This window comes from Lepidochelys olivacea (genome assembly GCF_965140295.1).
Source record: "Lepidochelys olivacea isolate rLepOli2 genome assembly, chromosome: 3".
NCBI classification, from domain to species: domain Eukaryota; kingdom Metazoa; phylum Chordata; order Testudines; family Cheloniidae; genus Lepidochelys; species Lepidochelys olivacea.
In genome coordinates this window covers 86,653,485-86,668,068 of record NC_140413.1, presented here as the reverse complement: position 1 = coordinate 86,668,068, position 14,584 = coordinate 86,653,485, and the positions used below count along the sequence as shown (strand labels likewise).

The following is a 14,584-nucleotide window of genomic DNA, read 5'->3' as shown; positions in this document are numbered from 1 at the left end:
ATAGTCAGAACCTCCAATACCTAACCACACTCCTGGAATGTTGAAAATCAGGATGGAAACCTTACAAGAACAGGCTTTGTTGTGAGAATTCATACTTTTTTAATGTTCCTTTCAGGCTGGATATAATACAAGATAAGCCTCTTTTGTGCTCTTCTGGTGCTACTTGGAATCATGAAGCACACAGGTGCACAAAAATGAGTTTGTTTTGTTTTCAATTGAACAGATTTCTTTTTCAATCTAAAAGAGGTTCAGGTTTGGTTAATCTTCTGGGTGAAAGTTCAGATCAGTTATAAACTTTATCTAAGCTATTTCATGGATCCCTAAAATTAATGTTGGATTTGATATAAGTTGATACCAAATGTAATTTAATTCCCCTCCTCACCAGCACATTGAGAAATATTTATGTTTTTCTCTTTTGGAACATTTTATGACATACAGTATGTAGTATTTATGGATACGATAAAATACCTCCACCTAGTGGAAATTATATGCAATAATACATTGGAAATAAAAAATAATAACTAATACATCTCTGTTGTGCAATAATAGAAACAGATTTCATAGAGGATTTTAATTGCATTTATTAACAAAAGCATTTTGTTATCTCCCAAAAATATTTTATATGGACACAAAGGACAAGATTTTCAAACTTTGACTGCCTAAAGTTAGGCACATAAACAGAAGTGGCCCAGTTTTCAGAGGTGCTGAACACCCACAGCTTCTATGAAGTCAGTAATATCTGTGTGCGCTCAACAACTCCTGAAAACCACCTACTTTTATTTAGATGCATTATTTTAGGTACCCACGTTAGATGGTGTTAACCAAAATTTCTAGAATAAAGATTGTGTTACGGATGAGATTGCCTGAAACCTCCTGCAAACAGACCCGGGGGGGTAGGGGGAAGGGGAATCACACTCATAAAATGAATAACAGAATGTGGATTATTTTTTTTAAGATTACAAATCAATAGCTCAACAGATGAAAAAGAACATCTCCTGTTTGACTAAGTTCAGCTGTTTTCTGAGCTATCTTATGAAGCATTTTAGAAGTTCTCTCAGAAACTAGCTCACAGAGAAATAGGAAGTTTTAAGATAGTTCATCGTCGTATAATGTAAATGCTTGTTCAAAACAGCATTGCCCATATCTGATTTCTGTAGTTCCTGTTTGCTTATTGGAAGCTTTAAGATTTTTAGTTCACATTTGATAATTCTGTATAACTTAATTAAATCTCCATTTTACAGATTAGGAAATAGAGACAGAATTTATAAACTATCCAAAGCCACAAAGCGGAGTCTTTAGCTTGGCAACAGTGTGCCAGAGTGAACTACAGGAGTGAGGATTGTAGAGTGTTGAGATGTACTGCCCCAAGTGGACACTGCTGATGCTAACGAAAAGGTACCTACTTTGTGATAACATAGTACTATTTGAAAGTGGGCTATGTTAATGCAAACTAGGTACCTTTTAGGTCAAACCAGCAGTGTCCACACAGGGCAATTAGAGCACAGTGCTTTGGTGAGCTCTGCAATTCAATCCCCCTGTAGTCCACACTCGAGATGGAATTAGAAGTCAGGGGTATCTGGCTCCCAGCGTTGTATTCAGACCACTAAACCATGAATCATCTCATCCTGTAAAAAGCTGAGAAATAAACATTTTCTAAAGCTATTGCATTTCATTACAGCAGATTTTCTTCTAAGGACAATCTCTTGTCTTTATTCTATATATCTGCCTATTATTGACATAAACTGAAGTTGTGTATGTGTGTGGGAGGGGGCAGTCACTGTACTGAGATGGCCCTTTTTTCTTTCTTTTGAAAGGTTTGGGAGAAGTGGCTTGCACAATGATTTGAAAATGTAGCCAAATCATTTATTATTTAAAATAGCTTTTGTTGGTGACCAGGAGAAGCAACACAGACCCCAATTTTCAGAGGCTATCCCAAGCTGCAGACTGGTAACAAGGCAAGTAAATGGCCTTGTTACATTCTTGAGTATCCATCAGATGCATCCCGCTTAAGGTGTGGATGTCCTAGTAAGGTTAGAGATGGACGTGACTCAAACTTTCCCAAAAGTTTGGATCTGGTATTTTGTTTCAGGGCCCTCACAAGAACCTGTATTTGAAAATTGGCCCTGCACCAATTATTCAACACTCCAAGTCAAACTCAGCCCTTACTGCGGGTGATTGGAGTGGAAATAAATAGCCATTTATGCCACTGTGCTGAATTCGGAAAACTATACTTCTGATCACCAATTTAAAAAAAATTGTAAATAGGTGCATACGGGTACATGTCTTAATTTGGCTTAAAATGGTACCACATTCTCTTTCCAAAACGTCTGTATGATAAAAGTGTGAGTTTTTATTAATTCTTAGCATTACCTACAGCTTCATGCTTTAACAGTCAAATAATTTGCTTTGCAACTCTATTTTTCACTCGGACTTTCTCACCTCTATTCCTTCAGGGAAGGAGACTGGTGGGAGGCACGTTCCTTGACAACAGGAGAAACTGGTTACATTCCCAGTAATTATGTGGCTCCAGTCGACTCCATCCAAGCAGAGGAGTATGTTTTCTTTTCGTTTTAAAGAGATATTAACACTGTAATTAAAGGAGATTTGAGAATTTGTGTAGATTGATTGTAGTGATTTTCAAGTGACTTACATCATTTTTATTTCAGTTTTCAGCTGCACTGATAAATAATTAGTTAATTAGTAACAAAGGGAGCAGAAACTGAGCCATTTTTCAATGTCAAAACAAAAAGGAAGAAACCACAGCAAATGAAGCAGACCTTGTTCTGTTGTACTAGCCAGTTTCTTGCTTTAGACTAGAGTTGCCCAAACTAACTTGCCAGTGCCCCAAGAACAAGTAATTTACATGAAACAGGACAGATGGTACCAACTATTATTTTTAATGTGGGATGATGGCCCACAGAGTCTGCAGCAGGCAATAAAGCATCGTTTGAAGGGGCTATAGCCTCTGTGGACTGTCACTTTAAGAGCCCATGAGCTTCATTTTAGACCTATATTTATCTCATAATCAGCATGTTGTGCCATTAGAGCAATCCGTGTTTGAAACACCAAGCATAAAAGTTATATTGTGAAATTGCCTTATTTTAATGAGTTGTTTGATTTCGAACAAATTTACATTATTGGGTGCTAAGAACAAAGAAATGAATCTAGCACAATGACACTGAGAGCATAAAAACTTACAGAATCATGAAAAAAATTTACTCTCTTAGGTTGTATCTGGTCCTTCTATTCAGTATTTTTAGCTCTGGTGCAAGAGGAAAAATTGGCCATTGATAAAATGCGTATATAATCAAGAAGCCACAGGTGAATAAACGGTTATACTGCAATTTAAAACAAAATGTAAAATATACTGTTGACTCAGAAGTCAGTCTGATTGCAGCTCTCTTTCCAGTGGCAGCACATTTTTAAAATATGCTCAACTTGTTTTTCATTCATTCTATCCACTATATGCAATGGTGCAAATTCTGGCAAGCACTGGATATCAGCACTTGCCAGAGGCTTGAGGTGGATGTTGATCACCCTTCTAAACCCAAAGACCGGCTACTTCTTTCAGACTTTCTATACACTACCTGTCACTTGTGTTCCAGGGTAAAGCCTAAAGTATGAGGACCACAGTGGACAGAATAGAGGGATCTATAGTTTTCTTCAATGATTTACTATTTTGGAGCTTTGCAAGTCAAGTGACCCTACTGAGCATCCTATCCAGCATTTTTCTTACCTCCTCTTATGTTTTTAAGGTGGTACTTTGGAAAACTTGGCCGAAAAGATGCTGAGAGACAGTTGTTGTCATTTGGAAACCCACGAGGTACCTTCCTTATCCGTGAAAGTGAAACCACCAAAGGTAAAATGGCCAGTTCTATAAATATTAATGGTATGTGTAAGATAGAAATTGTAGCTCATGGTTATGATAAATCAGCAAGATAGAATGATATCACCTAGTCAGACTGCAGTGATCACTACAACTCAATTCAGTGAAAACCATTATTTATTTCTGTACAATTAAAATGACCAAATCTCAGCTTCTCAGAAGAATATAAGTAAGGGGTTTTGGGGGGGGTAATGTTTCTCCATACTTTCTTCATCTCTTTAGAATGCTAGTGTCACAGAATTTTTTTTAACCATTTTAAATTCAAGTATTTCAAAAGCATGTGAAAAGAAGGAGCATTGTGTGAAGAGTTGACGTCATGAATGGGTGGAGCTAAGGTTGTTGACAGGACTTAGAAGAGTAGTACCATTCATATTTTCCAATCTGACCTCTCATTATATGATACATACTGTTTAATAATTCAGGTGCAAGTGCCAAATCATTCCTTCAGAGCCCCTAATTCCAAATGGAATGTCAGAGTTGATATTCTGTTGCTTCAAAAGGATAGCTTCCCATGCTATTACCCTGCAGCTTGCCCTTCGTGTAGCAGCCAGATACAAGTGCCAGATACAGATAAGCATAGCGTAGCAACCAGAGTCAAAGCACAGTCTTCATAGTCTCTATGGCCATATAGCTTCTAGACTTTCTATGTCACTGACTCCTGATTAAAATATGGAGAGCATGACACCCTACGCTACAGTTTGAAAACTTGACTGTTATAAGCATGTTTCTACCCTTCAGGAGTAGATTTATGTATAGTTCTGAACAATAGTTATTTGACCTTGTTTGCAGAGTGATGGTTTTTCAGAACGTCCACACTATTTCCCTTAGCTGAATCCGTTTTTGCTCATAGAGCTTTCTAGGAGAAGCAAAAACACCTTAACATGGGGGTAAACCATCAAGGATGTACTTATAATATTAACCTCATTTTCTTTGCTGCATGACTTTGCTGAGGCTTTCTACAGCAACAGGACAGGCTTCCGTTGGAAATGGGGGGGTTTTGTGGTGGTTTATTTAATTTCATGTCCGTTGTCAACATTGCTATTTCCCGACTCATGCATGGAGCATCTCAGGGAAGATGAAAGAGAAAATATAGCCAACTTGCCATTCAGATCAAAGAATAAAACATATTGGATGGTGGATTCTCCATCTCTTGGAGTCTTTAAATCAAAATTTTCTAAAAGCACTCTAGCTCAATGAGAAGTTATGGACTTGATGTAGGAATCACTGAAAATCTGTGGCCTATGTTATAATGGTCAGACAAAATGATCATAATGGTCTTTTCTGGTCTTAAAATCTATGAATCAGCCAGGATCGTGTTAAAAGTACTAAGTTTGACTTCAGCAGTGAGTTTAACCCTCTTTGGTCAAACTTTCCCACCCCCCCACTTTGAAAATAAATAAATCAAACCTGTCATCTCATCCTTTCAATGCCTGACTCCCCAGACATGTCATCACTACTTGCCTATATGATCGTTCTCCCCTCCTCCATGCTGTTTATTTTATGTGTTTTGGGTTTTTTTTTAAAGTTGTATGTTTGTGTATATGCAATATTTATCCATACATCTATGTGTGTATTTGTCCCTTATGGCACAGTTAGTAAGTAAACTGTAGGTTATTGAACAATGAAATACATGAAGATTCTCCAGTCCTTCCATTTGATCTGAGGTCAGTGGGGCTACACAAGGGGCTGCACACACAGATCCGATTGCAGGACTGGAGCCTAAGGCTATGTTTACATTTTTCTAAAGAATCTAAAATACTAATCAGATAGTGAGCGTGACTAAGGAAAATACAGCTGTTGCCAGGAGTGCAAGTCCTATAAAAGCCTAGATATCTAGGTAAAGAACTACGCCTGGAAAGCTTACATGAGTAGGACTTCGATGTAAAAATGTCAATACAAAGCATAGCTTGACAGCAGGTTTATTCCTCCGGCCCCCAAACTGTTTTTAAAAAGAATCTCTGAACTCAACTTGTAGAGATGTATTTATCTCAATAGGGAAATCTCTTCAGGAAAATAAGCTCCTAAATGTGCAATATTTGCTCCATGCTAACAAAAATCTTTCTCTCCTCCTGAGTATGTCTCCCTCTCTTACAAAACAGAATCAAATGTATATAAACATCGGCAGTTTTCCGGGTGGTGTTTTTCCTAATCCTAAAGGATGAACAACAGGAGTTTGAGAGCTCTTGCAGCAGGTTCAGGGTGTGTCTACACTGCAAAGAAAAGTCTGTTGTACCAAGTCCCAGAGCCCAAGTCAATTAGCTCGGACTGCAGAGCTAAAAATAGCAATGTTGACGTTCTCAAAACGCAGTGATGGGGAAAAGTCTCTGAGGCCAGGCTCCAGCCTGAGCGGGAATGTCTACACTGCTATTTTTAGCCCCTCTGCCTAAGCCAATTGATCTGGGCTCTGAGACTCGGCACCACAAGTTTTTCTTTGCAGTACGGACTTGCCCTACAAGGGTCTTGCTCACTGGAGCTCAAATCTGTGTTGAATAGCTCATGGGAAGTCTGTTGCAATCCAATATGACCAAAGAATTTTTAAATTCTATATCTGACTCCTCCTTGCAGTTGTCTCCAAGTTGGACCTAGGGAGATACTTTCCAGCAGAAAAGCTGGTTGCATAGCTGCTTTTAAGCACCGTTTCGCCAGTGATACTGCTGAAAGGAGGTAATGTATAGGCAGGGCCAGCTCTACAGTTTTGGCTGCCCCAAGCAGTGAAAAAAAACTGCCGCTGCAGACAGCGAAAGGAAGAAGCTGCTGCCGATTTGCCGCTGCAGTGGGCAGAACAGAGGAGCTGCCGCCGATTTCCCACCGCGGCCAGAGGCATTGCCACCCATTTCGAACTGCCACCCCAAGCACCTGCTTGGAACGCTGGTGGCTGGAGCCGGCCCTGTGTATAGGTTGTCACAAAAGGTACAATCAGGATTGTTTTTCCTGAAGCCTGGAGGCTGTAGTGACCAATCCCATGTATTGGGCGGACTGAAACTGTAGAAAAGGGCAACTTTCACCAGCATATTCCTGGTTGCATCTTCGTTTATGAATAGGAAAAATGGCACCAGAATAATAGAGCTTATGACAGTGCAGTTTCTCATGAGCTTGAATCAATTCTGTGGGGACACAGTCTCCTTTTAAGCTTTGAATAAAGATACATCTCAGCTCTTTCAGTTTTGAAGTCACAAATCTTTTAGTCAGAAAACTGCTTCATGCTGTAGGATATATTGTCACCTCTGATAAGGAAGAAGACAGATTTGTATGCCTGCTTTCCAGTCTGTCTAATACCTAGAGTCCTACCGTGGATTTGGAGAGACATGTTCAATGGGCATCATTCTTGCAGGTCTGTGTCCCTGCTTGATGGATAGTCTATGTTGCCATGTTTTCTCTCTCCAGGATGGCTGCACTGCAGTAGTGGACAAAGTGATTGCTGCATTTAAAGTTTATTATTTGGTTGTTAATGTTTGAAAAGCAATTCAGGATTCTTCTGGATGAAAAGCACTATGTAACTATAAAATCACTATCTCCAGTCGGTACCATGAAAATTTCGACATTTACCATATTTTGCCATTTACCTAAATCACAGTATTTGCAGTTTTCAGAGTAGCAGCCGTGTTAGTCTGTATTCGCAAAAAGAAAAGGAGTACTTGTGGCACCTTAGAGACTAACAAATTTATTTGAGCATAAGCTTTCGTGAGCTACAGCTCACTTCATCGGATGCATTCAGTGGAAAATACAGTGGGGAGATTTATATACATAGAGAACATGGAACAATGGGTGTTACCATACACACTGTAACAAGAGTGATCACTTAAGGTGAGATATTACCAGCAGGAGAGCGGGGGGCAAAAACCTTTTGTAGTGATAATCAAGGTGGGCCATTTCCAGCAGTTGACAAGAACGTCTGAGGAACATGGAGAAGTGGAAGGTTGGACATATGACCAGGGAAGAGTATAAAAAAATTGCTCGGGCATGTAGGAATGTTATCAGGAGGGCCAAATCGCACCTGGAGCTGCAGCTAGCCAGAGATGTTAAGAGTAACAAGAAGGGTTTCTTCAGGTATGTTGGCAACAAGAAGAAAGCCAAGGAATGTGTGGGCCCCTTACTGAATGAGGGAGGCAACCTAGTGACAGAGGATGTGGAAAAAGCTAATGTACTCAATGCTTTTTTTGCCTCTGTTTTCACTAACAAGGTCAGCTCCCAGACTGCTGCGCTGGGCATCACAACATGGGGAAGAGATGGCCAGCCCTCTGTGGAGATAGAGGTGGTTAGGGACTATTTAGAAAAGCTGGACGTGCACAAGTCCATGGGGCCGGACGAGTTGCATCCGAGAGTGCTGAAGGAATTGGCGGCTGTGATTGCAGAGCCATTGGCCATTATCTTTGAAAACTCGTGGCGAACCGGGGAAGTCCCGGATGACTGGAAAAAGGCTAATGTAGTGCCAATCTTTAAAAAAGGGAAGGAGGAGGATCCTGGGAACTACAGGCCAGTCAGCCTCACTTCAGTCCCTGGAAAAATCATGGAGCAGGTCCTCAAAGAATCAATCCTGAAGCACTTGCATGAGAGGAAAGTGATCAGGAACAGCCAGCATGGATTCACCAAGGGAAGGTCATGCCTGACTAATCTAATCGCCTTTTATGATGAGATTACTGGTTCTGTGGATGAAGGGAAAGCAGTGGATGTATTGTTTCTTGACTTTAGCAAAGCTTTTGACACGGTCTCCCACAGTATTCTTGTCAGCAAGTTAAGGAAGTATGGGCTGGATGAATGCACTACAAGGTGGGTAGAAAGCTGGCTAGATTGTTGGGCTCAACGGGTAGTGATCAATGGCTCCATATCTAGTTGGCAGCCGGTATCAAGTGGAGTACCCCAAGGGTCGGTCCTGGGGCCAGTTTTGTTCAATATCTTCATAAATGATCTGGAGGATGGTGTGGATTGCACTCTCAACAAATTTGCGGATGATACTAAACTGGGAGGAGTGGTAGATACGCTGGAGGGGAGGGATAGGATACAGAAAGACCTAGACAAATTGGAGGATTGGGCCAAAAGAAATCTGATGAGGTTCAATAAGGATAAGTGCAGGGTCCTGCACTTGGGACGGAAGAACCCAATGCACAGCTACAGACTAGGGACCGAATGGCTAGGCAGCAGTTCTGCGGAAAAGGACCTAGGGGTGACAGTGGACGAGAAGCTGGATATGAGTCAGCAGTGTGCCCTTGTTGCCAAGAAGGCCAATGGCATTTTGGGATGTATAAGTAGGGGCATAGCGAGCAGATCGAGGTACGTGATCGTTCCCCTCTATTCGACATTGGTGAGGCCTCATCTGGAGTACTGTGTCCAGTTTTGGGCCCCACACTTCAAGAAGGTTGTGGATAATTTGTAGAGAGTCCAGCGAAGGGCAACAAAAATGATTAGGGGACTGGAACACATGAGTTATGAGGAGACGCTGAGGGAGCTGGGATTGTTTAGCCTGCAGAAGAGAAGAATGAGGGGGGATTTGATAGCTGCTTTCAACTACCTGAAAGGGGGTTCCAAAGAGGATGGCTCTAGACTGTTCTCTATGGTAGCAGATGACAGAACGAGGAGTAATGGTCTCAAGTTGCAGTGGGGGAGGTTTAGATTGGATATTAGGAAAAACTTTTTCACTAAGAGGGTGGTGAAACACTGGAATGCATTACCTAGGGAGGTGGTAGAATCTCCTTCCTTAGAGGTTTTTAAGGTCAGGCTTGACAAAGCCCTGGCTGGGATGATTTAACTGGGAATTGGTCCTGCTTTGAGCAGGGGGTTGGACTAGATGACCTTCTGGGGTCCCTTCCAACCCTGATATTCTATGATTCTATGAACATTGCGGGGGGAGGGAGGGGAATAAACATGGGGAAATAGTTTTACTTTGTGTAATGACCCATCCACTCCTAGTCTTTATTCAAGCCTAAGTTAATTGTATCCAGTTTGCAAATTAATTCCAATTTAGCAGTCTCTCGTTGGAGTCTGGTTTTGAAGTGTTTTGTTTTTTTGGGTTTTTTTTTTTTGAAGAATTGCCACTTTTAGGTCTGTAATCGAGTGACCAAAGAGATTGAAGTGTTCTCCGGCTTGTTTTTGAATGTTATAATTCTTGAAGTCTGATTTGTGTTAATTTATTATTTTACATAGAGACTGTCCAGTTTGACCAATGTACATGGCAGAGGGGCATTGCCGGCACATGATGGCATATATTACATTGGTAGATGTGCAGGTGAACGAGCTTCTGATAGCGTGGCTGATGTGATTAGGCCCTATGATGGTGTCCCCTGAATAGATATGTGGACACAGTTGGCAACAGGCTTTGTTGCAAGGATAGGTTCCTGGGTTAGTGGTTCTGTTGTGTGGTGTGTGGTTGTTTGTGAGTATTTGCTTCAGGTTGAGGGGCTGTCTGTAAGCAAGGACTGGCCTGTCTCCCAAGATCTGTGAGAGTGATGAGTCGTCCTTCAGAATAGGTTGTAGATCCTTGATGATGCGTTAGAGAGGTTTTAGTTGGGGGCTGAAGGTGATGGCTAGTGGCGTTCTGTTATTTTCTTTGTTGGGCCTGTCCTGTAGTAGGTGACTTCTGGGTACTCTTCTGGCTCTGTCAATCTGTTTCTTCACTTTCACAGGTGGGTATTGTAGTTGTAAGAATGCTTGATAGAGATCTTGTAGGTGTTTTGTCTCTCTCTGCGGGGTTGGAGCAAATGCGGTTGTATCGTAGAGGTTGGCTGTAGACAATGGATCGTGTGGTGTGGTCTGGATGAAAGCTGGAGGTATGTAGGTAGGCATAGCGGTCAGTAGGTTTCCGGTATAGGGTGTTGTTTATGTGACCATTGCTTATTAGCACCGTAGTGTCCAGGAAGTGGATCTCTTGCGTGGACTGGACCAGGCTGAGGTTGATGGTGGGATGGAAATTGTTGAAATCATGATGGAATTCCTCAAGGGCTTCTTTTCCATGGGTCCAGATGATGAAGTTGTCATCAATGTAGCGCAAGTAGAGTAGGGGCATTAGGGGATGAGAGCTGAGGAAGTGTTGTTCTAAGTCAGCCATAAAAATGTTGGCATACTGTGGGGCCATGCGGGTATCCAGAGACACTTAAAATCAGAAAAGTAAATTTAACAACCTCAACCAGTAAATTTTAAGGCATTGTTCTCATTTACACAAAGGCCCCCTCATTTCTGCTAGACCAGTGTAAAGGGGACTTTGTGTAAATGAGAATCTGGGCCTAAGATTTTAATGGCACTCACTGTAATTTTGTTAGGCTCACCCGTTCTTATTTAAAGTACAATATTTACTATTTCTGTGCAGTGTCTTTTTAGTCTAATAATAAGTGACTGACACTTTTTTTAAATTGTCTAAAAACGACGGCTTATACTTTTTTTTCTCCTTACTTTGAACAGGTGCCTATTCCCTGTCTATTCGTGATTGGGATGATATGAAAGGAGACCATGTCAAACATTATAAGATTCGTAAACTTGACAGTGGCGGATATTATATCACAACTAGGGCACAGTTTGAAACACTTCAGCAGCTAGTTCAGCATTATTCAGGTAACTTTGCAGATAAATATCTGATACTCTCAGCTGTTGCAAAACAAAAATGTTTGCTGTTGAGCTCTCCTCTCACCGTAAGATGTCCTAAGGAGTCTTTTTATTAAGTGTCTCATTCACTGCAGTGCATCTTTATTATCCCTTTCCCATTATTTATAAGCAGTTTTACACACCCTTCATAGGGTACATTGACAGTGAAATTTCATTTGTTCTCCTGTTTATTTTTTCTTTCTAAAATACTCAAAGTGCATTTGTGCACTCTTCTAAGCTACGTACTTTGTGAACTGTACAACTGTGGGACAGGCTTATGGGGAACTTCCTAGTGATACAATTATCCAACTAATTCCTGTGGTACATGGCATTTCAATCATTATTTTTTAAAGTCAGTTACTTGCATTGGATACATCTTGTTCTCTGAACAAAAATAATTTTGCAATTACCAGGGTTTAGACTACAGATGAACTTGAATAACAAAATTCATATCCATAATTGAGTTAGTGGTCAACAGCAAAATTCAGATCAGCATTTTGATTCAGAATCTATAAGAGCACGGGGTCATTCAGATCTGACATTTTGACTCCCTTTGTAATTTAGCCACTTCCCATTTCATCACTTTTGCTTTATTTTCTGATTGGCTTTAACCCATGTTGCTACTGCACATAATGCTAATTCAATATTTTTAAAGGTAAATACTTTTCTTTTTGTAGAAAAAATTAATAAGGGTTCACTTTTTTTCAGAAGTACTCAGCACTGGCCTAGCTCTTCTCTTATTGAAATCAATGTTAAAATTCCCACTGGCTGAGGGCTTGTCTACACAAACATTTAGTTCATAGCAAACTGGGATGTGAATCCACCCCATGTGCTGCAAACTGTCTGTCCAGGGCTGATGCGCATAACAAGTTTGTTAGTGCACTTTGATCTAGTCCCATTTCAAAGAGGATTAGATCAGAGGGAACTCATGGGCTGTTAATGCATGTCAGCAGGGTGCAGGTGGACAGTTAGTCCTTGGCAGGCTAGTGTGGTGTAGATTCATTCCCCAGCTTGCTGCAAATTAATTGTTTGGGTAGACAGGCCCTTAGAAGCAGAGTGGAGCCAATATGGAGCCCTTTTGAATATCATACTCTAGATGTTTGTGTGTATTTAGGGCACAAGTCCTCTGTTTAGCTGCAGACCAGGTAGCTCATGAACAGTTGTAGTGCAGCCTTCCCCACACAGCCCTTCCACTGTGCCTGAGCACTGGGGTGGGAAAATAGTACAGTCTCCATGCCCATTCAGTCTTTGACCCACAGGCCCTTCCAGCATGCCTCTGCTAATTAATTCATTGTGGTGATGCATTGTGTTTTGTCACCACTTTTTTAATGGAAAGTGGATTGAGACCACAAACGCATTTTACACAGGCCATCTGACAGATGTTAGATAGCAACAACTTTCTGGACACCTAGATCCTAGACTGGATTTAATTCAGCAAGGAGAGAGGATCTCATACCTCATTATCTATCCCTCTCAGGCTATGCCACGCTTTTAATACAGAAAGAATCTGTTTCCCCCAATATCAAATGTGTGACCCTCAGGCATGGGCAGGATGGATAATAATTGGGAAGGGCCCCCGCTTAGTTGGCACAAGGCACAAAAGTGAGCCGCATACTTCTCTAAATTACTCTTAATTGGCTTGTTTCAGCATCATGCACTTTAATCAAAAAGCATATAATCATTCCACACCCTGCACAACCTTTTGACATTGACAAAATTAATAGTACTAACAAGCAACTGAAGAAACCAGTTTAAAGCACTCCGAGTTGACTTGGTCAAAAATGTTACATGGGATTGATGCAGAACTTATTAAAGGTAATATTTTATTGTGGTAAAGGTTTTTGCCAAAGTTACATTTGTAAGCCAACAGAGCTGCTGAAATTAATTCTCACGTTTTAGTGCCTGAATTTACTCTGCGTTAGCAACTGCTGACATACAGCATATTACAGCAAAGTATTACTAGTGGAGCAAGGAGTGTAATTTTTGACTGCCTGAAAGTGACATTAAAGACAGAGAGAGAAATAATTTACCCAAAATGTCTACTCATACTTCCTTATACGTTTATATATACTATATTGCCTACATTTTCCCACTGAGTGTTAGATGTACAGCACTCTCCATATTTTATTTATATGAAATACTAATGGCTGATTCAAAAAAAAGAAAAAAAGAAGTAGTAAAGACAATGACTCCTGCAGTACTTCATTTGGGAGGGAGGTTATATTTCCTCTGTCCTTCAACAGTTTTTCCTTGTATAATAACTAATGAAATTGTACCTTTTTCCTCTAGCCAGAAATGCAAGATGCATTGTTTTATCTTCCATGATTAGCTTCAAATTGTATATACAATACTTACAACTTAAAGGCCTAAGCTCTGAACAGGTTAACTAATATTTATGTAAAAGGTGAACATACCTTTCAATAGGCATATTTTAAAATAGAAGCATATATTTTTAAGAAAATTCTTGTCTTAGCTTTTCATAAGTGACTCAAATGTATTTTATGAAAGATTTTTGAACAGTACATGTTTTTAAAAACTTCCATGGTTTTTTCTGTACGTTATATCCATGCTCTGTTTTCTGTGTGCCATATTTCTGCCCTGCCCTGCTTTCTCTTCTTCCTTCTTCCTGATGGGCCTACCCAAGAGAGTGGTTATAACTTATGCTCAAGGTGATTTTACACTAAACAACGATAAATACTTGGACCCTTAGATCCAAGGCATTTCTTCTCATCTCTGGTACAGTATCTTGAGTTTCATGGATAAACTTAAGGGATCAAAAGTACTAAGATAATACCGGCTCTTACTCAGGATGGTCTGAAGTCAGCCGGACTTTCCAATAACATGGCACTTGAATTCCAGTCACCCATCCCATAAGGTTAGGAGTGATGGGCTATTCGTGAAAAAGTAGGTCTGGTCTATTCTTAGGCATTCGGTGTCCATTTCCTTGGAGCAGCAAATATGTCTTTGATGCCGGCATTGATGGGTTCCTCTCTCTTAAAGGAGAGCAGAAGACCATGAGATCTCTAAATTCCCTGTTGCAGCCACCCAAGCTCATGCAGAGGCTTCCAAACATCTAAAGAAACACTCATTGAGTAGCCATAGTTCTAACCTTCCCAGTGGAGGTGCTTC

The 14,584-nt window shown here is 40.6% G+C and overlaps 1 protein-coding gene across 4 annotated transcripts in view; it reads left to right on the top strand.

Annotated features, from left to right (window-relative positions):
- Positions 1 to 14,584, top strand: part of FYN (FYN proto-oncogene, Src family tyrosine kinase) — a 187,478-nt gene that overhangs the window by 142,259 nt on the left and 30,635 nt on the right. For all 4 annotated transcript variants that reach the window (XM_084623473.1, XM_084623472.1, XM_084623471.1 and 1 more), the window contains 3 exons: positions 2,454 to 2,552; positions 3,756 to 3,859; positions 11,276 to 11,425. In XM_084623473.1, coding sequence (XP_084479599.1) covers positions 2,454 to 2,552; positions 3,756 to 3,859; positions 11,276 to 11,425 — 353 coding nt within the window. The remainder of the gene's footprint in view (positions 1 to 2,453; positions 2,553 to 3,755; positions 3,860 to 11,275; positions 11,426 to 14,584) is intronic.